Genomic DNA, 23,958 nt, shown 5'->3' on the forward strand with positions numbered 1-23,958 from the left:
TAAATACTGCTTTATTTATTATGGAACTTACTTTATTTATTATGGAACTTTCTTAGACAGAACCACCTTTCCGGCAAGCCCTTTCCAAAAGTAAACATGGTGTCCGTGACGTAGGGACGTGTGGAGGGTCACTGAGCGACCGCGAACGTCCAAAAAATATACTTGTGGTGTGACAGTGAGATTTTACACTGAACAATCGAATTGTCTCTCCCCAAATGTTTTTCTAAACGCTTCAACGATGCAAGCAAGCGAAACCAAGATCAGCCGCAAGCTGCCGTGCTACTTGCGGAGCAACATGAATTTGCGGAAACCGCATCCGTAGCCTTCGCAACACTGTTAAGGGGCTTCACAGCACAACACGCATTGCTGTGAAGCAGCACTATAGGAAAAACCCCGCTTATTATCAGCGTCTCCACTTTGCCACTGAAATTTTTGGGTTTTTGGTGCGGGTTATACGCGCAAAAATACGGTATTTTAAAAAAAAAGGTTTACTTTTACAATAAATTACACTACAACAAAGCCAATAAGTATTACAATAGCCAGTTTAAGTTTTCCTGAAATGAATCAGTTATGGTCATTTGGAAAGCAAAGTTGACTCAATACATCAACCTAGTTAAACGACAAAATTGCGATAGAAAGCAAATACTGAGAATTTTTAGATGTAGTGGGATTTGAAGGTAGGCTTTGTTACCCCAGGAAATGTATCTGTTTCAATTGCTGATGACTTTGATGGTCATTTCTCAAGAATTAGTGAGGACTTATACAAACAGTCTGCCCTTAAAGTTTCCACAACAGGCTTGAAAGATCTGTTGAAGGCAACTTTCATTTTTGCGAAATAACACTTGATGGAGCAAAATCTATTCTAGGAAAGTGTGCTTATGAACATCTATAATGAGGCATCTGGACTCGACAGTATTTAGGTTAGGATCCTGAAAAACAGTATCGATATGTTGTGCAGGCCCCTTTGCCACTTACACAATGAGCAAGAACCATTACCTAAATGTGTCGAAAGCCTGTAAGGTTATTCCGGTGTACCAAACTGGTGATTCGAGCCACCGGGGTAATTGTAGCTCAGTAACTATTTTCTGCACAGTGAACACCATATTTGAAAAACTCATTGCACTACAATTAAATGCATTTTTTGTTAACAACATTATCTGCCTAGAGCAGCATAACTTCATTGCAGGTAGATCTACTTCAACCACCATGTCAACTTTGTCACATTTCGTTAACACAGCTATAAACAGGCAAGATATTGCAGTGTCAGTATTTCATGATATAAGAAAGGCATTCGATACAATCTTTCTCGCTAGACTGTTCATAATTCTAGAGTCTTATGGAGATTATGAAAGCGTGCCTTAATTCATCCAGAGCGATTTACGTGTGCAAAAACAGCAAGAAGTAATTAACGAATGTTGCTCTAGTTTCACTCATGTCACATGCAGGATACCAAAGGATTGGTTCTGGGTCTCATTCTGTCTTCTTTATTTGTGAATGGCCTATCGCATGCTCTTAACTTCACAAAAGCTTTAATGTATGCTGGTGACACAGTATTGTTTTACTCAGCTGATGTACTTTTGTCACTGAAAGACATTACATCGTAAGAAATAGCAATAATGAATAAGTGGTTTACAGAAAACAGGCTAGCTATAAATGCTGCAGACACTCAATACGTCATATTTCACTCAACCAGGAAAATATTGAACTTCAGCAGCCTTAATATTTTGCTGTCCAACCAAACTCGGAAGAGGGTCGAATATTCAAATACTTAGCAGTTGTTCAAAACGTTCATTTGACATTACTTTCCTCCCTATTTTGGTCAGCATAGCACAAGCATAGTAATTAGGATAGGTTGGCACATTCTTTCAGTGATTCCTCTGTAGCTACTCGTACATATTTTTTACTATCACAACAGTTGCTTTTCGAAATTTTTATCGTCATCATGTTTATACATTTTCTGGTGGACTCCTCAGCTACAACACTAGAAACTCACCCAACACAGATGCCAGAGAGAAGTGTGGTGTCTGTGCAAACACCCTTTAATGTAGAAAATGCAGAGCAAAGACATTGACGAATGAAGGTTTGGATAATAAACAATTCTTTTTGCCATGAGCAATGGTGGATCTTCAGTAAAGAGCAGAGGTGAAAGCCATAATTACTGGATGTGTTGAAGCAAGATTTTTTTCTGAAGCTTTTTGTGCTTGCAGTAGTGGTGGATTGCTTTTTAAGGATTTTCTAAGCCTCCCTTCGTGCTTGGTTATATAACACTCACAGCAGAAAGCAGATGCCGCTGTGAACTCCACACTCAAACCTTTAATTCGTGCTTGGCAAGGAGAGCATACAAGTGAGGTGTGAAGTTGCCACTTTGTCAAGCACCCTGCCCATACAGAAGTGCGTCCCCACTATCTATGGAGCTGCTGGTGGCCGTTGTATGGTGTCATACACCAGAATGGCGCTATTGGCTAGCAGGTCACTAGACCAAGAGGGGCTTTTGGATCAGATGCGCTTCTTGCCGCGGGATACTGCAACGTGCCAGTGTCGCACTCCATGGTGTGCAAAAATAACACATTAGTAACACTACCATCTGCTGGAATCACATGGGGAAAGAGGGATCCTGTTTCATGACGCTTGCTGACGGTCATGACGTGGTCGGTCACAACTTCTTTTCTCCCTTTGTCATTTCCCCTCCCTCTGTAGCCTCCAGGGTGCTTGTCGAGACAAAATAAAAAGTATGCGACAAACCCCTGTAACTCTGCTTGTTCCCGACAAACTCAAAAAATTTTCTTTGCGTTTAATTTGTGAGGCAATGAACCCTAATGCCTAGTTTATTCAATGAGTACACTGAAACCTCAATATGACAAATACGGATACAGTCAAACCCCGCTACAACAAACGCCGCTTCAACGAAATTTCCCCTACAACGAAAAATTCATGGAATTCCGTCAGCAGTTTATAGGAGTCAATGCGTAAATATTGTCGCCACAACGAACACTTTTTTTTTCTGCCGTCCCTCTTCAATGAAATTTCACAGTACAATTCCAGTCTCAGATATTTATTGCTATACAGAAGACCCAATCATTAACATTTTGATGCATTTTTAGAACCTGAAAATACGTCGAAGAAGTCTAAAACGCGCGTTGGCACTACCAGAAACCGCCACTGTTCAGCAAGCATGGGCGCCGCCATTGCTCGATAGGGATAGCAATGAGACTGCCCTGCCAGACTCTGCTTTTGCCTCTGGCTTGCTTTCGAGCCGCAGACGATCCAAGCTGAAGCTCAGTCACTCAGTTCACGGTTTCCTTCACGCAGCTGCTGAGTGCAACTGCAGAGCGATGCCTTTTCTGGTTCCAATGCTTATCATTTTATTCGCGCTTGGCCAGTGTGGTACTTAATCAGAGCGGATGTTCATCCGTATTATCAACCAAATCAGCTCTGGGAAGTTTGAATAATTCAAATAGTGAAAATTCCAGTGTGAATTGAGTTGAATAGCAAACACTATTGAAAAAATATTTGAAGTTTCGCAAAATCACACAACCCTGCTGTTTGGTGCAAAGAAAACTTCTTGTGCAGTTGACTAGGGTGGTCGTTTGTACCTTATTGGAACGTTCCCTTCTGCTGAGATGTGTGTCAGTGGTTTGATTATCTGCCTTTCCCTCATTCACCCAGGTGCCACAACATAGGTGTTCTAGTGTTGGTGCTGCACGACCTGTCAGATGTGCTGCTCGAGTTCTCCAAGCTCAACGTGTACCTCAAGGTGCGGGCTGGCCGCAAGCACGTCGTGCACGACCGCATTGCCTCCGCTGCCTTTGTCTGCTTTGCCATCACCTGGTCAGTGCTGCATTTTTCTTTTTCCTCATGTTATCCAAGCCCAGAAGTCATTTAAAAGAGTCGTGAGCCATTTCCTCGGGCCTGTCAAGAAAACACATCCTGCAGATAGGAGACACTGCGATGAACATATAAGCCAAATCTTGCAGTCATGCACGACAAGAAATTTCAAGTGAAGTGTCAAGTTGCCATCTTTTCGGGTGCCCTCTTCTTATACAGAGGCCTGCCCTCACTAATTTTGTAGGCGCCGGCACCCGCTATTTGAGGTCAAGAGCTGGTAGCTGGTTGGCCAATAGTTGACATAAATCAAGTGCAGCATTTGGATCAAATACGCTTCTTGCCACGGGATGCCAGTGCAGTGCTCTATAGCACGCTAACATTACACAGTGAGGCACACTTATACACAATAATAACGGGAGAGACCGATTGCATTCCATTCGGTGTGCTCAAGGTCACGACGCGCACTGACGTAACATCTTTCCCCCATCTAATCTCTCCCTGCTTAGCTTTCAGCAAACTAATCCAGGTGAAAAAGAGAGTTAAATCACTTAAAGCATGAAACAAGGCCCTTAACTCCACTTGTTTTTAATGGCTTCGAGAAATTTTTGCTGCCGTTGATTTATGAGAGAGAGAGAGAGAAATGGAGAGGAAAGGCTTCGAGAAATTTTTGCTGCAGTTGATTTATGAGAGAGAGAGAAATGGAGAGGAAAGGCAAAGAGAAATTTTTGCTGCAGTTGACTTATGAGAGAGAGAGAAATGGAGAGGAAAGGCAGAGAGGTCGACCAAACTTGGGTTATGGCTTTGCGCGTATGCAAGACCGTCTGCCAAGGTCCCATGAGTTTTTTTTTTTTCTGCAAGTGCTCGTGAATCCAGGTGACGGAGCTTTGCTTCTATAGCACATCATTCAGATTGGTATGATGGGCAGTGACATAAAATGTGCTCCAGCGTCTTCTCACAGGCGCAAATGCCACACTGCTGGCCATTCCACTGAGGCACGAGTACGCATTCGTAAATGCCAATGCCAACCACATGCAACACCGCAAAGTTTCATCATGTCGTGAGAGTCAGGATGGCAAACAACGTTGCAAGTTTGAATCGATCGAATACAGGCACGCGTTGGAGAAACCCTGCATATTCTATTGTGGAAGCGCGATACAGCGAGCAAATACCGTATTTACTCGATTCTACCGCGCCCTCGATTGTAACGCGCACCCGATTTTTACCGCGGAAAAAACAAAAAAACGTAAGACATCGATTGCAACGTGCACCCATTTTTTCTCGCTGGCCCGCACGATCACACCGCTCGAAAAAACGACTCCTTTCGGGAGCGTCTTCCATTTAAATATGAGGTATGGGCGAAGCTTGTGCCCAGCTGACGTGTAACAGAGCGTTGCTGTCACTGTAGTTTTACCGTGGACTGATGTCAGCACGCGAACTTGCTTCGCCCCCTTCTTCTCGACGGTTGTGGTGCCAGGCATGTCGAAGTAAAGAGGCATCTGATCGGCATTCCCGATTTGCCCAAGCAGGTAGCCGTTGTTGCGCCGCAAGTTTAGGACGAACCTCTGAAAACTGTGAAGCTTTTCATCGTACTCCTCCGCAAAACTTTTCGCATATGCATGTTCCCCTACGGAGGGAAAAGCCTTTCCTCTTCATAAAGTTAGTTAGCCAGCACCTGCTCGCTTTAAACTGGCTCCGCATTAGACCTTTTTCTAAGACTAATTGCATAGCCCGCACTTGGAGCAGTTCTGTCGTCACGGGCCGCTGTGCCGCTCGCTGCTCAAGCACATACTCGCCGAGCAGCTCTTCAATTTGCGGAAACCGACCCTGCTGTGGTCCTCTGAAGCCTTTACGTGAAGCTTTGCTGTCGACAATCTTCTGCTTTTGTTTCCGCCAATCCCGCACGCACGTTTCGGGAACTCCAAACGACCGCGATGCGGCCCGATTTCCGTCCGTTTCTGCACACGCGATGACTTTTCTTTTAAAAGCGGCATCGTGGTGCACTCGAGTTTTTGGAGTCAGCCCTTCCACGCCGTCGATGCTAATGCACTACTAGATGACGAACTCCTCAGCACACGTACGAAGTGCCGCACATGAGAAACACATAGGCAGAAATGGCCGACGCGCCATGCCGACGAACGTAGGGGGCGGCCATTTCGGATTTGCCGATGGCAATAGATTGACCGTAATTTTTTTGTTCGTACTCGATTCTAACGTGCTTGCGATTTATGAACTCGCTTAACCGGAAAAAAGGTGCGCGTTAGATTCGAGTAATTACGGTAATTGTAGTCACTGCACAGCGTCCGTTTTCAAGAGTAGCATGGGCGTCCGCAGGTCTTGGTCATGAGCCGATTGAGCAGCTTCATCTGTGCGGTCTTTGCCGACAATTCAGCAATGAATCGGCAACCACTGAAATATAATATCGTGCTCTTCCTAGAGAGCTTGGTCATAGTTGTGCCATATCTGATACTGATTGTTCGTGTAATTCGTGCCGTAAAGCAAATCGTAGTGTCTGTAAGGCTGACCTCAAGTCGCAAGAGATGGTCCATTGATTAGGTTGCTGCTGAAGAATGTACTTGGTCGCACCTTGAAGTGCTGTAAGTTCTGGTTTTGTTGACATTGTGATGCGAGAGAACTTGTATTGTAGCGATATGTTACCAGATAGGCAACCACTGCACCTGTAGAGCTGTTGGAATTAGGGGAGCCATCGGTGTAAACATGCATGCGGTCAAAGTAGGTATTGTTCAACTGACGCAAAGTCAACTGCTTCAGGGATAGTGGTGACATGCGTGCCTTCTTTAACGATTCCCGGAACCGATAAGTGCAGGTCAGGTTGACAGAGACTCCACAACGCAAATTCCGGATGCATCGCAGGTTTGAAACCAAGCAGTAATGTGTTGTGGTGTTTCGTCACAATATGGTAGAATGAAGCATGAGGCCTCTGCACTGGCAGACATTCTAAATGATGTGACAAAAGCCGTGATAAATGCGGAATGTGCACTCTCAGTGTCTCAACAATGATATACGTCTTGACCGGCTGTTCTTGTGCGATAGCGATAGATTCAACTGTCGACGAGCATCTTGGAAGGCCAAGACTTGTTAGAAGTGCTTGGGCTTGTACGCTCTGTAGTGCACAGATTTACGAGGCAGTAAGCTCTGATAATGAGGTCAATTGATGATTGGAACAGTGGTTACGATACCTTTAATGCAGAAGGATTTGTACTCTGTTCCCTGGGATCATTCCAGCAAACAGTGATAACTAAGCATGTGCAAATGTCCTATATTTCCAAATGTGCAGTTTGGTATTGTGGTGTTCTCACTTACTCCAATTCGAATTTCAGTATTTTTGAACAATATGAATAAAACGTAAAGGTGTACAATGAACATTTGTTTTCAGTGTGCCATAGCCAAAACAAGCCAAGGACGATGAATTAAATTACGGTCTGGCTGATTTTTTGCATCTGCGTGATAATTCAATGCATGCAAACACTCGTTGTCATCTTCTGTATTGAAATAGTATGTAACAGTGGCCGAGATCTCGGCACTCAGCATGAAATTAGTCACAACAGCTAGCACTGTGAGAGTGAGAAAAACATTGGTTTGCAGGTATTTGATGCGCCTTCACTACTACCCATGCAAGGTGATGTATGCGGCCAGCACAGGACTCTTCGTCAAGCAGGTCTTTCCAGCACACTTCCTCTTCTTCCTTGGACTACTGTCGGTGCTTCTGGTCATGAACATCTACTGGTTTGGGGTGTGTCCTCAACATATTTGTTATTCAATACTTATTAGTCCACAGTACTTTATATAGTTTAAGACCACAGCGGCATCGCACTAGATAATGCCTACACAGATCGAAAAAAGGTGCACTTAGCAACAGAAGCTTCAGTGACAGCAAAATGTGATACAGATAGGGAAAATAACAGAAGCGATGATGATAGCTAGCAAAACCATAAGCTATAATGTCACTTTAAAATGAATTAGAAAAACAAGAAAAACAGATATTATAAGCTAAGAAGAGTGTAAGGGACTCTGTTTGTCTTTGTTTCTTTTGCTGTCGTGTATTACTTATGATGTAAATAGAAATGAATGTGTATGAAAAAAACACCTTTGCCGTCGGTGCAATGTAATTCCACAGCCTTCAAAAGGTGTTTTTCGTCTGCTTTAATTCATGCCGAGTGAGAGAAATATTTAGGAAAAGAAACCAATTCCTGTTGTCGATGGCTTAAGTCCTTTCAATCGTCAAAATACCATATTAGGCTCTCAACATTTAAAATTAAATTTATTATGAGGTTTTAAGTGAACACATTGACGCAGGTCTCAGTGGCCCACCATGCTGAATTCTCAGGCGACTCTCTGCATTTGAGGATGTGGCATGGTTTTGCAATGGCACTTGTATGAATGAATAATCTGATCGGCTTTTTAGCTTTTGTGTCGGAACCTGGTCGCACAGGAAGGAATGAAATAAACGCTCAGTGCGGCCTCTGCTACATATATTTGAGGTCATTTTTATGTTTCCTGCACTTCTCTCTCTAGGATGGTATAAAAGGTTTGCTCGTACTTCATAGTCAGTACACAAAGTACTATCCTGCGATTTGTGTGTTGTCTTGTCCTTCTTATGCCATCATTCTCTTTGAACCATGCAACTTGAAGGCTTTCTTAGGCTTGTTCTAAAGAGAGCTGTTTGCCCACCGTGCTATCTTAGCAGCTGTGGTGTTTGGCTGCAAAGCATGAGGGCTCGATTGCGATTAGCAGATATGGTGGCAACATTTCGGTGAAGGCAAAAGGCAAGAATACTCCTTGTACCTAGATTTTATGTGAACATTATGTTGGTGTAATCCGGCAGAGTGTGTAGTGACCAGGCAAACAGAGATAACTCAGGAGTTCAAGCCTCTGAAAAAAGTCGGGGTATAATCAGGGAATTCATCAATCAAGTGAAATAAGTTGGGGAAAAGGGCTTCCTTATGGATTGCCCATATGTAGTGTGCAAACTCGCATTCCAGTGACAGCTTCCTCTGACTAACTGCTATAAGGCGTGACGCACTCTCAGTAGTACATCTGCGGAATGTCATCTGTGGAATGTCCTTCAGGTACCAGCTGGTACCTGAAGATGGTGAAAACAGTGATGTCGATGCAAGTTATGTACTGTGGACCGTAGTACTGATGTTAGTGCTGGAGGTATTGCCACAGCCTGTACACAAGCGGGACTGTTCGTGTCAGTCGCTCTGTTTTGCCATCTGTCTCTGGAAACCAGATAAGGGATCTTGCTATGCTTTTCGCGGTTGTCATGCCTGAGTGCGTCTCATGGAGTAAGTCTATGTTTAGAGCCGTGGGAAGCATGTTGCGGTGTCGCCAATAGACCAAGTACAGTCCCCGACCGTTTATTCAGACTCGACGGGAACCGCCAAAACGTCTGAATAATCGGGAGTCCGAAAAAATGGATTCACTCAGGAAAAAAAAGCACTTTTATAGGCCCTGTCGCCCGAAAAAACTGTTATGCCTGCACATACGCACGCTTCCGAGACGGTTTGCTTGGAAATAGAAAATTCAGACTTCAGACTGAGGTAGGCCACCTTCTACCTGGCGAATCATATCCGCTTTCTTCGTCACCGTGAGCGTCTTGTAGCTCCCACATTGGCCGCGTTTCTTCACTCCCGACAGCGCAGCAATGGGTGGCGTTGTAGCCATTTCAGCACGCCACGGAACACGCAAGAGAGCGAGAACACAGACAGCAAGACGAATCAAGCCTAGCCGCAAAAGCAGCCAACTGACACTGCTGACAAACGCCACAGCGAACAGACTCTGTAGGTGGCTTGGTTTGGCCACTCGACTGGCTAAAAAAAAGCGTCGCCAAACATAGCCTTCGAGATCAGCAATGGTGATTTCTGCGTGCATTTTGACACTGGCCAGACATCCATCCATAGCTAGTGCAGCATATCAGTGCTGGCAACCTATCAAACGTATTGTTAACGTCACTCTCAGCGTGTAATGGCGTACGGCGAAGCATCCGGTCAGTCAAACGGAGTCCGAATGGCGCACAGTGGGGCGTCCGAATTTTCGGTCGTGAGTTTACATTAGGATCAATAGGGAGTGTGGTGGTGCCATGAAGATATCCGAATAAACGGGCATGTCCGAATTTTCAGCGTCCGAATAAACGGTTGGCGACTGTATTAGCGGTGAGGAAACTCGGTCTTCTTGCTGAAGCATGGTCGAAAGCGGATTTGCTCTTCAGACGAACATTTCGATCAGCCTTTCTTGATCCAAAATTTCACTGGGGCTGTGACTGATTTGTTTCTATAAAATGTGCCACTTCTCTGACCGTAATTACCACTTTTCCTAGCACTCGGAGTACTGGGCATACTCTGGTGGATCTGTTGTGCTGTTATTGTGCGGCTTGTTTGGTAGCAGCAAGTGACTGAAGGCATCAGCATTCGAGTTTTCTGCTCCCCTGCGATACTGAAATGTGTACTGGTAATGGTCCAAGAGAAGAGCCGCATCTGAATCCTTGCCACAGCTGTGGGAGGAATGACTTTTTCTGGGTTAAACGTACCCGTCAAAGCTTTATGGTGAGTCACCAAAACAATGTGATTGCCATCAGCATCAAAAACACGTCGCCCCAAATACAAGTGCCAACGCTTTCTCTTCCAGCTTAAAGTGGCTTCGTTCTGCTTTGTACAGCGCCCTGAAGCGAAATTCAGTAGAATAATCAGTGCCAATGATGCGATGGGACAGTACTGGCCCAATTCCTATAGGTGAAGCATCACATTCCAACTTAAAGAGTTTGGTAGGGTCAAAGTGTGTCAGCAACATGGACATTTGTATGGCCTTTTTAAACTTTCGAATTGCTTCCTTGTGCGTCTGCCAATGGGCTGATTTCTTCTGCCGCCTGATAAAGCCTTGTACGTGGAATGTGCTCGGCACAGCGCATGATTTGAAGTCAAAAGGAAATGAAATGAAAAATGGCAAAATACAAGTCCTAGTTAACTTGCAAGTGCAGACTTATGAGTGCTCCCAGCCACGATGGTCTCATTTCGATGGAGCTGAAATGTTAGAGGCCCGTGTGCTGTGCAATGTCGGTGCACGTTAAAAGAACATCAGATGGTCAAAATTTCCTGAGCATCATGCAGTCCCTCATAACTGTGTTGTGGTTTGGGACGTAAAAACCCGGATATTATTATTGGATGTAAGCAGTGCTGTCAAGGCTGCTTCAGCCTAGCACATTCAAGTCGTTAGCTCTGAGCAACGTGTCTCAAATGAAGGTTATGGAACTACGTTGGTTAAATTTTGTAAACCTTTGCCTCAAGTGTCTGCAGTTTTGCTTTCTATAAACTGTCAACTGGAATGGAACCGAAATAATAAAAATCGTGTCAAACCCAAACCGAACCTGCATTTTTTTTTACTTTTCTCAATTCAAAACTTCCTTCTGGCTCTTAAATTGGCAGAATGCAATTTTCTTCACAAGACTTTTTGCCCACGTGATCTGCCCTCTGAGGTGATTGCTGATATTTTTCCATTGCGTGCGATGCAGATGATCGTGCTGTTTGCGGTGCGGGTTGTGACTGGTGACATTCAGGAGCTGGATGACACGCGCGATTATGATGTGGTTGAGAAGATGTACTCTTCGACTGCCAGCAATGGCCATCACCGAACGTGAGTAACAGCAGCATTACCGAGCATTTGAGGCACAAAGAAATAACACACAGAATTTTTTAAAAAATTTACGCTCTTTGTCAATCATACTTTGGCTAATCGGATGGTTCATTGTTTATTGTATCTGCAGGAGCGTGTGTGGTGTAAAAGTTAGCAAGTTTAGAGAGCTGGCATGAGAGCGGCCGTGGTCGTCCGCTAGTGGGTTCATTATGTTGCGTAATGGTGTGAGAGTAGATTTAATGCCTCGATGAGAAGGGATATGCCTGGCTTGCATCACAGTATCAGTCACGACCACCTATGCGGCGGTGGGAAGCAAACACAATCATTCTGCTGGAAAATAGTGGGCGATTTAACAACACACGTATTTCACGGCAACAGCATTGAAGAGCTTGATTCGCAGGAATTCTGGTGTCGGTGTTAGCATTAGCATTGTTCCTCATGAGTACAAAAAACTAGCATTGTTTATGATCCAGAAATCGAGATGTAAATCAACATGAAAATAAATAAATAATAAAAAGATTCAGCCCGAGTGGGAATCGAAACGAGGCCTTCTACATGTCAGGCAGATGTTCTACCGCAGACCTGTACAAGTGCTTAAAACTGTTCGGAAAAAGAAAAAGACCTTACACTGATGTCATATGGTGAGGAGTCTCCTTAACGCACATATTTCATGGCAAATAATGTAGAGCTGTGCCAAGCATGAAAAAAATTGCACAAGGAGCTCAAGCGGGATTAATCAGCAGCAGCAGCAACAGCAGTTGCACAGGTGCGCATGTTGTCTTGGAACACGAAGTGACTACTTTGCCAATTCACACAAAAAAAGAATTACAGCGTAGCAGACACTTCACAACCATACTTGCATTAGGCACTCTAGGATAGTTTGAAGTGGCTAAATGTACAGATGTTTCTTTCCTTGCGGCTCGATATCTATGTCCACTGATAGCCGAAGCTACTAGCGATTGAGGAGGTGATGCAAACGGGGCTCACTTCTGCAATCGTGTTTTACCCCTATAGGCGAAGCTCAACCGTCCTCCAAGTTTCTTAGCTGGTTGTAGATTTTACGTCTGCTTTAGCATTTACAAACTGCAATGGGAGCACTGAGGCGCAATACCACTCTTGCAGGTCTGACGAAGCTGCAGTCCTGCGACCAGCGAGCCAAGATGATGCGGCCAAACCAGAGAATGGCTTCCAGAACGGCTGGCATGGAGGCTTGCGCGAGCGCCATACGCAGCCGCAACCGCAGAATGGCTCTTAGCCGACTGTGGTGGCCAGGTTGCACTTCCCCACTGTCTGTTAGACTAGGATTGGCTGCCCTCTGATCTGCATGCCGAGCCCGGAAAAACACGACACCTTCCTTGTTGGCTGCGAGCGTCTGCTTGGAGTATGGGGAGACCCGAAGGCCAGCAACCATAAGTTGGTGCTTTGCTACTGTTACTCGAGGCACATCACGCTGCTCTAGGTTAGGCAGCACGCGCGTGTTTAAGAAAAAGGCATTCCTTCTAATATGTGGTTTGCGAGAAGGAGGAGTGTACTTAGCAACACACCACTGAATGCCGCCGCTGCAGCAGCTCTGCAACAACATTTGTGCAATGTTAGATACAATGTTATTGCGTGCACTGCCTTGCGCTTCCGAGAAACACTAACACTTGGCTATAGGAGAGTTTTGAAGTATTACGCTATTTCTGTATGTTCCGCGCGGTCTTCTATTGAGAGAAGCACACTTTTTAAGGGATTCACATGTTTGAGTGTGTTTTTTGCCTACGTCATCTTGAGCAAATGCATCTCTCGGATATGCCATGCTTGGTTTGAAATCGAAAACCACTGGCCATTGTGGTCCTTTGGTCTCGTAGCAGCCTCTGCAAGGCACCTTGGCACAGTTGCTGACAGCAGGCAAGCCCACGGACAGCGATTAAGGAAGGAGTGGCACTTGGAGGAGAAAACTTGACAATTTGAGATGTTTGAGTGGGCAGAGTTTCTAATCTATTCTAATAACGGACGCTTTGTCGTGTCCAAAAGAGTGTCTTCGCGTGCGATACCTATGCACACACTACTCCACTGTGCTAGATGACTCGCTAATGCACTCAAACCAAGGCACTGGAATCAAAGATTGAGTCTGAGTGTTTGCCTAGTTAACTCTTCAAGAATGTACAGTATATCTGAGGAGCTATGTAAACTAGGGCACGAAGCTTTCTTGTGACTTTGCTCTTTTGCTTGTGCGGCATGAAAGGACCGTAACGGCATCATTGGATTGTATTTTTTGAGTGTTCTAAATCTCTTGAAAGGCTGATCTTGTTTTGATCATCAACAAGGAGGGCATTCTGGCTACATTTAGATGATCAAATGCAAATACCCAATACCTGATCAAAGCGCTTAGAGGGTACATCAAATATCAGCATCAGAATGGCTTAGGGCTTAGAGCGATAAGAAAATTTGCTTGTGCCTTTGCTTGTTGTTCAGTATTTTTTTTCTCTTTGTTTGCTCTTCACCTTTTTATTACTTCTTTTTTGTCTCGTCCTATTCTCTTCGATTTTCTTGTGTGACGTTCGAAATGATTGTTTCTATGTATGCATTTGCGCATTTGGTATGTTAAATTTGATATATTTTAACCCAAGGTATAGACGTTCGCTTGGCGGCTGGAGGCTTGTGCAGGGCCAAAATTGTGTATTCTACAGGCTTAGTGAAAACTGCTTGAGCTTCTTGCTAGAAGCATTCACCACACTTTTTCGAAACCATCATCTCGGTGACTGCATTTTTGATAGAATGGCCTTAAGTGCTCAGGCAGAACGAATCTGTCTGCTATTTTCTCGTTAACTGCAGTGCAGCATCTTGTGCCTGCGTTGTACCTCTAGCTATTTCTAGACATCTCATGGGTGTGGTTCGTTTTCATATATATTTTGAGATATGAAATACAGCAGCTTGCTTTTTTGTGGTCATTGAATTTAGTACCAGGTATCTTGCTGAATGTTTTCTGATGGCAAGTTCTCTTCAGTGTTCATATGCGAGTCTGGTGTAGCAAGATCAGCGTGAGAAAATACAAAAGACTGCATTGAAAACAATGCTTTTTGCTGCTTTTAGGGGGCAGTTGCAACATCATAGCTTGTTTAGTGTTGCACTACTGGCAGCTACTCGGACATTTGGCTCTGTCTCAAAGTCTACAGGGAAAATTCACATAATAAACACTAAATATTTGTGCATTGTGTAATAATCCAATGCGTTTGAGGTCACCGTGAGCTGTGTGTGCTTCAGCAACAACATCACACAATGTGTGCATTCTCATTTGACCTTGTAGAGTCATTATGATCAGCATAATTAAATACAATTGCATGTGTATTGCATTCAAATGTAGGTGGTACCTTTTGGTATAATTTAGTTCTTAATGCCACTCTCCATGTTCTCAGTGCAGCGGTATTTCAGATTGATGAGCTAATTTCAGCAGTCACGAGATATTCGTTATATTGAGATTTAACTGTACGCATTCTTCAAACCAGCACGGGAACCAGGCACTGCATGGTACGGGTCTTTGTATTATCCAAGGAGGCCAAGCAAGCTTTTTTCTTTGCTCGCACCGACCTGTAGCTGTTGTTTCACTTGCAAAATGTCCTGGTTTGGTGCATCTTCGTGGAAGTAGACATTTTCCCCATTCTCCACTAAGCTTTCGTCTTGATACCAGAAACTTACTGCTGGCGTCAAGATAACACTTGTTGCAAAGATTGCCATTGAGGCTTTTAGATCTCATGGTGGCCATCAGAGTTGCACTGTCACGGCAACAATGGCTGTCAGTCTGCATGGGATAGCATAAACAAGGTCAAGAAAGGAAGGTAGTACAGGCACGTTCTCCTTTCCGACTTGCGCTGTCTTCAGTAAATGCATATGATCTAGCCAATCTATGCTCTCTATCCGTCCCCTGCTTGGGGATTCATGCTGTGATCTCGATTCTTCTGGGGTTCACTTCTAGTATACAGAATCTCCCATTACAGCGTCAGACGGTATGCTTAGTTTGCTATGATATATTAACAGCAATATCGCGACAAACATGTTGGGTACCTTGCAGTGATTGATGTAGGCTTTCATATCCAATGGTTGCACCATTCGCAACATCTCTGTTATTTGGTATCTCTGTTGATATCTTCTTTTTGCGGAATATTCCATTCATTCTGCGTAGTTGAGTGCTAGGTCATGCCCTTTGTTGCACTCCATTATCGGAGAATCTCGAGAAAGCAGATTCTATTATTCTGTCGCTTTCGCTATTTTTAGGTAGCACTTTGAGCTGTCTTGCTATGTGTTAATCGTAGCCTAAATGCTACGTTGATTCCCCCACTTCAACATTTTGCGGCGACATTTCGAAACATTGCACCACATCACTCACTTTCTCTAATTTTTCGTTCTTTTCTTTTTAATCGCTCTCTTTTTATGTGTTATCACGTAACTAGGAGTAAATTTATCATAGTTTTGTTACATCTACACAAACTCTCTGAGAAAAGCCTAGAGGGAATTGTGAATTAGCTTATGTAATGAGTATGGAATAATTTTCTAAGGTGACTGTTGGGAATGCTTTCTATGAATGGTACTTTCTTGTTTGATGGTCACAAAAGAGGTCACAAAAAGTGGGATTCACCTTGTGTCAGTGAAGTAAGAAATATTGCACTCCCAAAAATTCAAATTTGCCACTTATAGTACTTTCTTCTTCCAACGGTGAAGTGTTACACTTTTTATCAAAATGTAGTTTCATTATGCAATCCATTTTGGCAGCTAAATATCTTTCTCTAAAGGTTTCATTTCATATTCACATTTTTGATGCCTCAGTTCTAAAAAAAAATAAGCAACACACAGTGGCCCTCATAACGAAGTGATACAACCAAGAAATTTGTGCATTTGGTGGAGACAAATTTAACTACTGTACACGTAATTTTATAGCATTGATTTTTCTCTGCTACACCATGCTTTGCTTTTTCATGATATTCAAGTGAAAATGGTGTCAGAACTTACAGATGAAGCAGTGGACAAGCAAGCGCCAGGAATTGAATTAAGAGCAGGAGACGTAGGAATGCGGTCAGGTTTAATTTTGCCATTGTTGGCCACACTGATTCTTGTATGTCCGCCTCGGACAGACTAGTCCTACTTTAAATGCTTCTGCTGCTGCAAAAGAACTGAGCCAGTTCTGACTCTTTTGTAGAGAATTAGCACGAGTTAATTAGGGGGTAGGGGGCAAACTGCTTTTAGTGGCATCTCGTGTTCAGTAATTTCCGTTAATTAATATAGATGTCAATCACCTCGTTTAAAACATTTGAAGGTGTGCCTTGTAGCTGAGTAGGTGCTTCGCATTGTTTTTTAAATTCAGTATCTGCTGTGCGATGCATTGGAAATGATGCAAGAGCTGAAAAGGCTTTTGTACAGGTCTGCAAGAAAAGTTAGTGTACATTTCCATGATATTTTCTTAGCTGGACATTCTATACATCAGTTAACAACGTGGCCAGTGTCGACAGGCTTGTGCTTCACGTTTATATTCAGTAGAAATTTCATTCAAATTAGTACGATAATTTCAGCTGCATAAACTTAAATGTGCACGTTGAGTATATATAAAGGAAATGTTGGCAGGCTAACCCTTTTCTCAGCCGTTTGAAGGTTTCATTCCAATTAACCTGGGTGACAATACTACATAGCTCGAGTGCTAAGTGTACATGGATGCCACCTCTTGATCTTAATATTCAAGATGGCTAGGGTCCCCCGGGGTTCCGCAGTACGCATATTAGCAGTGTGCTTGGTCTGCCTGTCAGCACGGTTGGCCAAATTGTCTCGAATGGTCACGCCAAGGTATGTGGAGTAGCCTCCACACTTGTGCTGCCCCGGATTCGCTCCGGGGCAAACCTGGAAGTGCGCTGCGTGCCTCGCTCGGCCTCCCCTCTCGGCAACAGGGTGTACTGCTGTGCCTGCAGCCTTTACAGCTGCACCGCATATACATTGAGGCTTTCTTGGGCCTCCTTGGCTTGGCGTGGTGGCTGGGCGCGCTTGTTGTTAGGTGCTAGTGCTCGCACTCGGGTGCGGCAGCTGTTTGCTGGATGGAGTGCGCTGTTCCTGGGGCACTTCTGTTTCGATGTTTTTGGTGGTTTCACTAGAACTGGGGCAAGGTACTTTCTTTTTCTGCATCTCATAAGCATCATGATTTATGTTTGAAGCATTTTTCTTCCTGAGATTTTTTTTTGTGTGCGCGATTTCGGAAGGGAATTGAGCCGCTTTGAGGTGCTTACATGTGTCGTTACCCTCTTGAAGGGGCGCTGAAGTGAAAAATCAATTCAACTGTGTTATGATAAACTCCACTTCTGCTGAAGAGAGAAAAAAAAAAAGAAAAGAATAGACCAGTATTATTTTTTAGAAGGCTGATGAAACTTGTGTTAACATCACTTTCGATGTTCCTGCAGCACCTCATCATGATGTGATAGATTTTGACAACTATTTGGACCGTTTTTTTTTGTCACTAAAGTTACTCTGAGTTTTTTTTTTAACTAGAAGCTGGAGACCGAGCTTAATATGTTTTAGAACCCTTACGTCATCAGGACTGCTCAAATTGAAATATAATTGACCACCACTGAGGTCTCAGCATAAAATTTCAAAAGATTGTTGAGTCCTCCTTCGCTTTTATTTAAATCTTGTAATTCGTGTGCTGTTGCAAAATTAACCTTAGTGCAGCCTTTGCGTGATGCTTTCTTTGTCAGAAGTTTTCTATTTAATGTCCCTTTGATTGCATCCAGTATTGTGTGTTTTTGTATTGAGCTTGCCCGACTGCATTTGTTCTGCAGCCTGAACTTGTAAAAAGAGTGGCCTATGCCAAGTCCTTTTAAAAAACATGAAAAGTTTTCTGAAAATTTTCAAATGAATATGATAAAGGTTAATGTGAACAGCCGCTGTTCAGCTATGTGCATGAAATCAATAGGTTGATGTTTGTAGAGAAACTCATTTTCACCTCGTTATTTCATTCACTTTGAGTGGGGTTCACCTCGTAGGCAGGGCTTAAACTAGCTTCCTAGTGCTTGGTTGCTGTACTTTTGCAGCCAATATTGCCTGTTATAACTTTAGGACAACTAATGTCATTCTGAGGCGACATTTTTGCCGTGTTCCTTGGTGGTTTCATTGTTTCTGGGGCATCAAGGTTGCTTTTTTTAACGTGCAGAATTTTATATGCATGAAACATGCTCAACAAATTGAATGCATCTGTAGTTATCTAGGAGAAGGAAGAAAAGTGTTTCATTGTAATGCTACCAGATAGCTGGCACCATTTTTATTGAGGCAAGTATTCAGAAAGCCTTTTATATGCACAGTACTCGTTGTGCATTCACTGCTGATGAACGTTTGATATCAAGTGAGAACATTGATTGCGTGTTTCATTTCTACTGCACTTGCACCACATGGGCTCACCTCCATGTGAGCTGCTCTGTATTCACAACCTTTGCACAGCAATATGAATGCATCTGTTTCGAAGTGTAAATGGCAGGCTGCATCTTTCCTTAATAGGAGTTGTTTATGAAGCTTCCTCTTGCGTATACTATACCCAAGCCATCTATTGCTGAGAGTGGATCACATATCGTAATTTCGTTACCTTTACTCGTAGATGGTGGTTTGCTTCAGTTCGCCTTTGAGAGCCCCAAGGCCTCCCTGGGAGCACATACCGTTGGAATTATTTAGCGTTGAGCGTGTACCTGTCATTACTTTAGTAGTTCTACTTGTTCTTGGTGGTAGGTGGGCACTGGTGTGCTTTGTACCTGCTTTTCTTAGACATTTCTTTTAGCACCGGCCCTGTATTTATTGGTAAAAAAAAGAGCTCAATGTCAGCCCAGCTTGCTTCCTTTGCTGGCTTCCGAGAAGTGGTCTCTCCTTGTGATGAAACACGATGCCTTGTTAGGAAACCTTGGACTTTTGGGAAGGCTGGCTGGCTTTGTGTGCTGCTCTGCGGTGTGCACAAACTTCACAGAGGAGATGTCAAGATGAAAGTGCCCCGACGGTGGTCAGCTATTTTGGTTTATTTGGCCACCGCCAACGCGTGCACATTTGTGCTTTGCCTGATGACTGCTTTGCTGCTACAGGGGTTACGCATGCTGTAACTATGACCGGCAGGTGTGCCTGATGGTATGGCAGGCCCTGTGCAGAAAGGAACGTGATGCACAGCATGGCAATGTCAATCCACAGGTTGGCAATGTGTGGAAGCGAGGCCATAGTCATGAGTATCACAGAAACTTACTCCAAGGTTCATGCCCTCTTTCATGTTATTTGGTCTCTTAGCCACACCGGGCCAGAATAGCGTTTCAAGTAAGGCTATTGCACAAAAATAGGAATTATGTGGTGCACTCCTACAAAACATTGTACCCATGTTGCATAATTTGCGATTCAGTGCAGTTGTACAAAACAGAATGAAATCGTAGAAAATGCATGTGACAAGCGTGAATAGAGTAACACTTTGATATTGGTAATAGCTGTTGTTTGGACACCATAGCAGAGGCATCAACTTTCTCTAAGCATCTAGCCCTATTGTTAGTAGGGCACTGGAGTCAAGTAAAGACATTTAAATTTGAGCATTATGTTATGAAAATTAGTGGCACAGTTAGGTGACAGGCATTGCCAGGAAGCAGGGTAAGTTGAGTGTTCAACCACCCAGAGTTTCTCATTCGGAATGTGTGCGTGCACACATACACATGGATACATATAGAGGTGTCCGACTCGTCTGTTTACTTAGATTTTGGCTATACTGTTTTTAATTGGTGCAATGATTTTGTCTCTGTAGAAGTCTAGTGGCATAATTTAAACTGTATGACGCAAACTGCTAGCATTAAAGATGTGTGTGTTTGGATGAGCATCTGGTGCTGTTTGTTTTCCTTGAAACAAGTTTGCCTCAGTGGTGTCTTCCCTCTGCAGGCTTTTCAGAGCTTCCAGCATTAAAGCACACTCTTGGTGAGGTTTGGGTGGTAAATGCATCTGCGTTTCTGCTCATCATTCTTGCCAGTTCCATTCAGCCTAGGGCCTGTCGTACTGTGCACATATCGAAATATCAGAGGCTGTGACATTGAATGCTACTACTTCCATATGTTGCACTAATCATGTTTGATCAGTGCGCATGTGCTGTGCTTGTTGCTTCTTGAATCAGTTGCCGTTTTTTGACTGCCTGCCTTTTTTACCACCGCAGTGATCGATGATGCAGAGCTGTAGAAAAAGAAAAACAAACAAACAAAGCTAGTCCGACTTTTCTCATGTGTGCATGTGTGTATGGGCTGGTTGATACATTTTGTGTGTCACCTTTCTCTTTAGGTGTCTATGGTAATTCTTGTTTTTTTTTTTCTCACATTGCCCCCTATCGTTAACAAAGTGTTTACGAAATGTGTGTTTTAAGAGAGAGTTTGTTCTTTGAGCATCGGTTATTAAGACCCATTATGTGTAAGGTGTGTGTGCTACTTATATTGCTAGCACGGGAACCAAGCGCGTGCTTGCAGTGTACGCAGCAGCGTGTATTTTTCTTTTTCTTCTTTGCCTTTTGCTGTTTCTCCTCGCGTGCATACTGAAGCGTTATTTCCACAAGACACGGCATCCAAAGCATTGGAGCCTTTTGAGAAAATAAATACGTACGTACATGTCATTCTGTGTCATTCAATCGTCTCAACTACACATATAATTTCTTCCTTCAGTACATGACTTTACTGATTTCGCAATTATTTGTGGTTCCTGTAAAAGATTCTGAGCAAAGAGAAGCAGATTGCTTGAAAATTGTCTGGAAAGTGACATTATGAATGTTAGAACATTACATTATTTGCAATGAAGCCCATACATGGCACACACGTGCGCACAAACTTCTGAATGAAGCTTTTGACTTAAGCCCTGGCTTTCGTTGTGGAGCGGAAAGTGTGATCGTGCTTTCAATTTCGCGCGAATGAGTTTGCAGGCATGGCAAAACAGCCGTAAGTGATCTTTCAATATCTCGGGCACTTTTAAGTGTGTAACACTTTAGAAGCCTGGCTTGTGGCTTGTTTGTTTTGGGCCTTCATAGAGGGGCAATATATATATATATATTTCACGAAGCGTAATTTGCGACTGTCTAGGTGTTCGGTATGAATGATCACAGTGTAGTGAAGTCAGCTGTCTCTAGAATTCAGTAAATGCATATATGAATGTCATACAAGTTTACATATTAGTTATTTCTCTGCACAAAGCACTACTGTGAATAAATCAACTTCAATGCCCCTCGAATGGGTACCGCAATGCTACTATGGAAGGAGGGCGGGCTCGCGGCTGGGCTCCCTAGTCCCCCCTCCTGACTTCAAGCCCGCAATCCACGGAAGAAGAAATATTTAGGTGGTGAAACTCCCGTTGGAACAGGCGTACAGATAACGTCACATGAAATACAAAAATAACATGCTCTGACAGAGACATTTCAGTTAATGGTGTCCTGCGGCGCAAAGTTGCAACCACGAAAAAAAAAAAGAAATGCCCTACCTCCCCACAGGGCATCGTTAGAAAATGCGAATGCATTGCGTAGCGTCCATAACGCCGTTTCGCACGTGAGAACCCATCGTTAGAAAAGTTTTCTTTTGTTTTATTATACCGTGCAGCCAATAGAGCCGTTCACCACACGTGGCGTTCTTCTGTCGCGAGAAATGCGCTGTGCGTTTCCAGCTCTAGTAGCTAGCGTGCACGGTTAAAAAATGCTATCAAGTAAACAAAACAGCGTTCTCACCGTTTGCGTTTCACAGCGGCAACTCGAGCACACATTTCCGGATGTTCTTGAAAGGCGCCCAGCCAGCGAACGGTCAAGAGTGAGGAGCGAGCGGACAGCAAAGCGGGCGCAGGGAAGAGAGAAAGCGAAGGGCGATAGAAGCAGTGGCGAAACACTGCACCTGCCCTCTTCTACACTCTCGCACCACATGCTCCGGTTGCCAGGGGCGATGATAAGCGCGCGCGCCTGCAGCTGTTGCTAAGGGGAAGGGAGTAAGAGCGGTGCTGCGGACAACGCCGGATGACTGACATAGCCCGACTAAGAAATGAATTCGGGTTTAAAAAAAAAGGAACGCTCGCTACCGGGCGAGTGTGGCCGAACGCGCCCCACGTCCTCACTCCGTGGCTGTATAGTCCCTAGATTTTTAACAGGAAAAAATCGAGGGACATTATGTGACTGCGGCAGAACGTGAGCAACGCGCGCGACCGGTTCTCTCGAAAACCGAAACGACGGCAATACCCTTTTCTGCCGCAAGACACCACCAGCATGAAATGCAATGTGACAATGTTATGGTATTACTATGCAATGGAGTTGCACCTCCTAGGTATTTTTTGCCCTCCGTGTCGCAATCAAGCGCTCAATACAGACCTAAAACTAGCAGTACTGAAAACCAAGTTGAAATAAATGGGGCAGGTTGAAAACGGAGAGGGCGCCACCTCACAGAGCGCATCGTCACAGAACACCTACCACTTTGGCATCGTTGCTCCTCCCTCCCACTTGCACTTCGCCGGCTCTTGGACCACAGCTTAGACACTACATCCGAATGGGAAACAGCCTGGCAGAACTCGCTGCAGAAGACACGCACCTAAACTTTCTAAACGGGCAGGAAGTCGTTAAAACGCAGAAGCACTGCGCATGTTGCACACCGAGTTTGCGAATCTCCATATTGAGGAAACCTTACATGCTTGCCTCAAACGTTGGCGTCATCGGCGCTTGGGTAAACGAAGCAGTGGGACCTCTACGAACGAGAATCGCTGTGTGACCGTGCTACGCACTTCCTCGGGTATCACAGTGGTCGAGCTGCATTTGTATTTTTAAGGGCGAAGCTGGCTCCTCTTGTCTAACCTTGTCCTGCGTCAGGCGTAACTGGCAGTATCTCCCGAACAGTATAATAGATGGCGCTGTCTCATCAACATTTATCGTCTCATTTTTTACATGACGTTGGCCCAATCGAAGTTCGTGTAATCGAAGCTCGTGAACGGACGCACGGAAGGAAGTATGGGCGGACGGATGGATGCACGAACGGACGCATGGGTGGACGGGTGGACGGATGCACGGACGGATGAATGGACGCAAGGACGGGTGCGTGGATGGACGCATGGACGTTTCGCCCCACTCATCATCATTGACTCCTTGGATATGCTGTGATCTTTTTATTTTGTGACGTGGACATGAACGTCAAGGTATCAAGAGTGCGCGATTTTCATTCGGTCGAATACGAAGAGAGTACAGGTAAGTTTTTTCTCTGGCTTCGTTTGGTGTTAAATAGAAACACATTGGCGCCAAGAGTAATTCAGCTTTTCAGTAGGTACTGGGAAATGAGAGAGTCGCAGATTGACATGCCGCGTGCCTATGGTTCGTGAGAGATTCAGCTGAAAAAAAAAAAAAAAAAGCTGTGACAGATAGATTCACAACGCACGCGTTTATTATTAGACTAAAACAGGAAGGCACGAAGTGACACGGTACGGACACCATACGTGCAGTTAACCGTTCCGAAAACCGGTACGTTGTCAATG

The 23,958-nt window shown here is 44.2% G+C and overlaps 1 protein-coding gene across 1 annotated transcript in view; it reads left to right on the plus strand.

Moving 5' to 3' along the window:
• Positions 1-13,121, plus strand: part of LOC119171909 (ceramide synthase 1) — a 31,302-nt gene extending 18,181 nt beyond the window's left edge. The window contains exons 4-7 of the mRNA XM_037422792.2: positions 3,667-3,828; positions 7,429-7,576; positions 11,351-11,472; positions 12,595-13,121. Of these exons, the coding sequence (XP_037278689.1) occupies positions 3,667-3,828; positions 7,429-7,576; positions 11,351-11,472; positions 12,595-12,727 (565 nt within the window). The 3' untranslated portion in view covers positions 12,728-13,121. The remainder of the gene's footprint in view (positions 1-3,666; positions 3,829-7,428; positions 7,577-11,350; positions 11,473-12,594) is intronic.
• The last annotated feature ends 10,837 nt before the right edge of the window (positions 13,122-23,958 follow it).

This window comes from Rhipicephalus microplus, chromosome 4 (assembly GCF_043290135.1).
Source record: "Rhipicephalus microplus isolate Deutch F79 chromosome 4, USDA_Rmic, whole genome shotgun sequence".
NCBI lineage: Eukaryota > Metazoa > Arthropoda > Arachnida > Ixodida > Ixodidae > Rhipicephalus > Rhipicephalus microplus.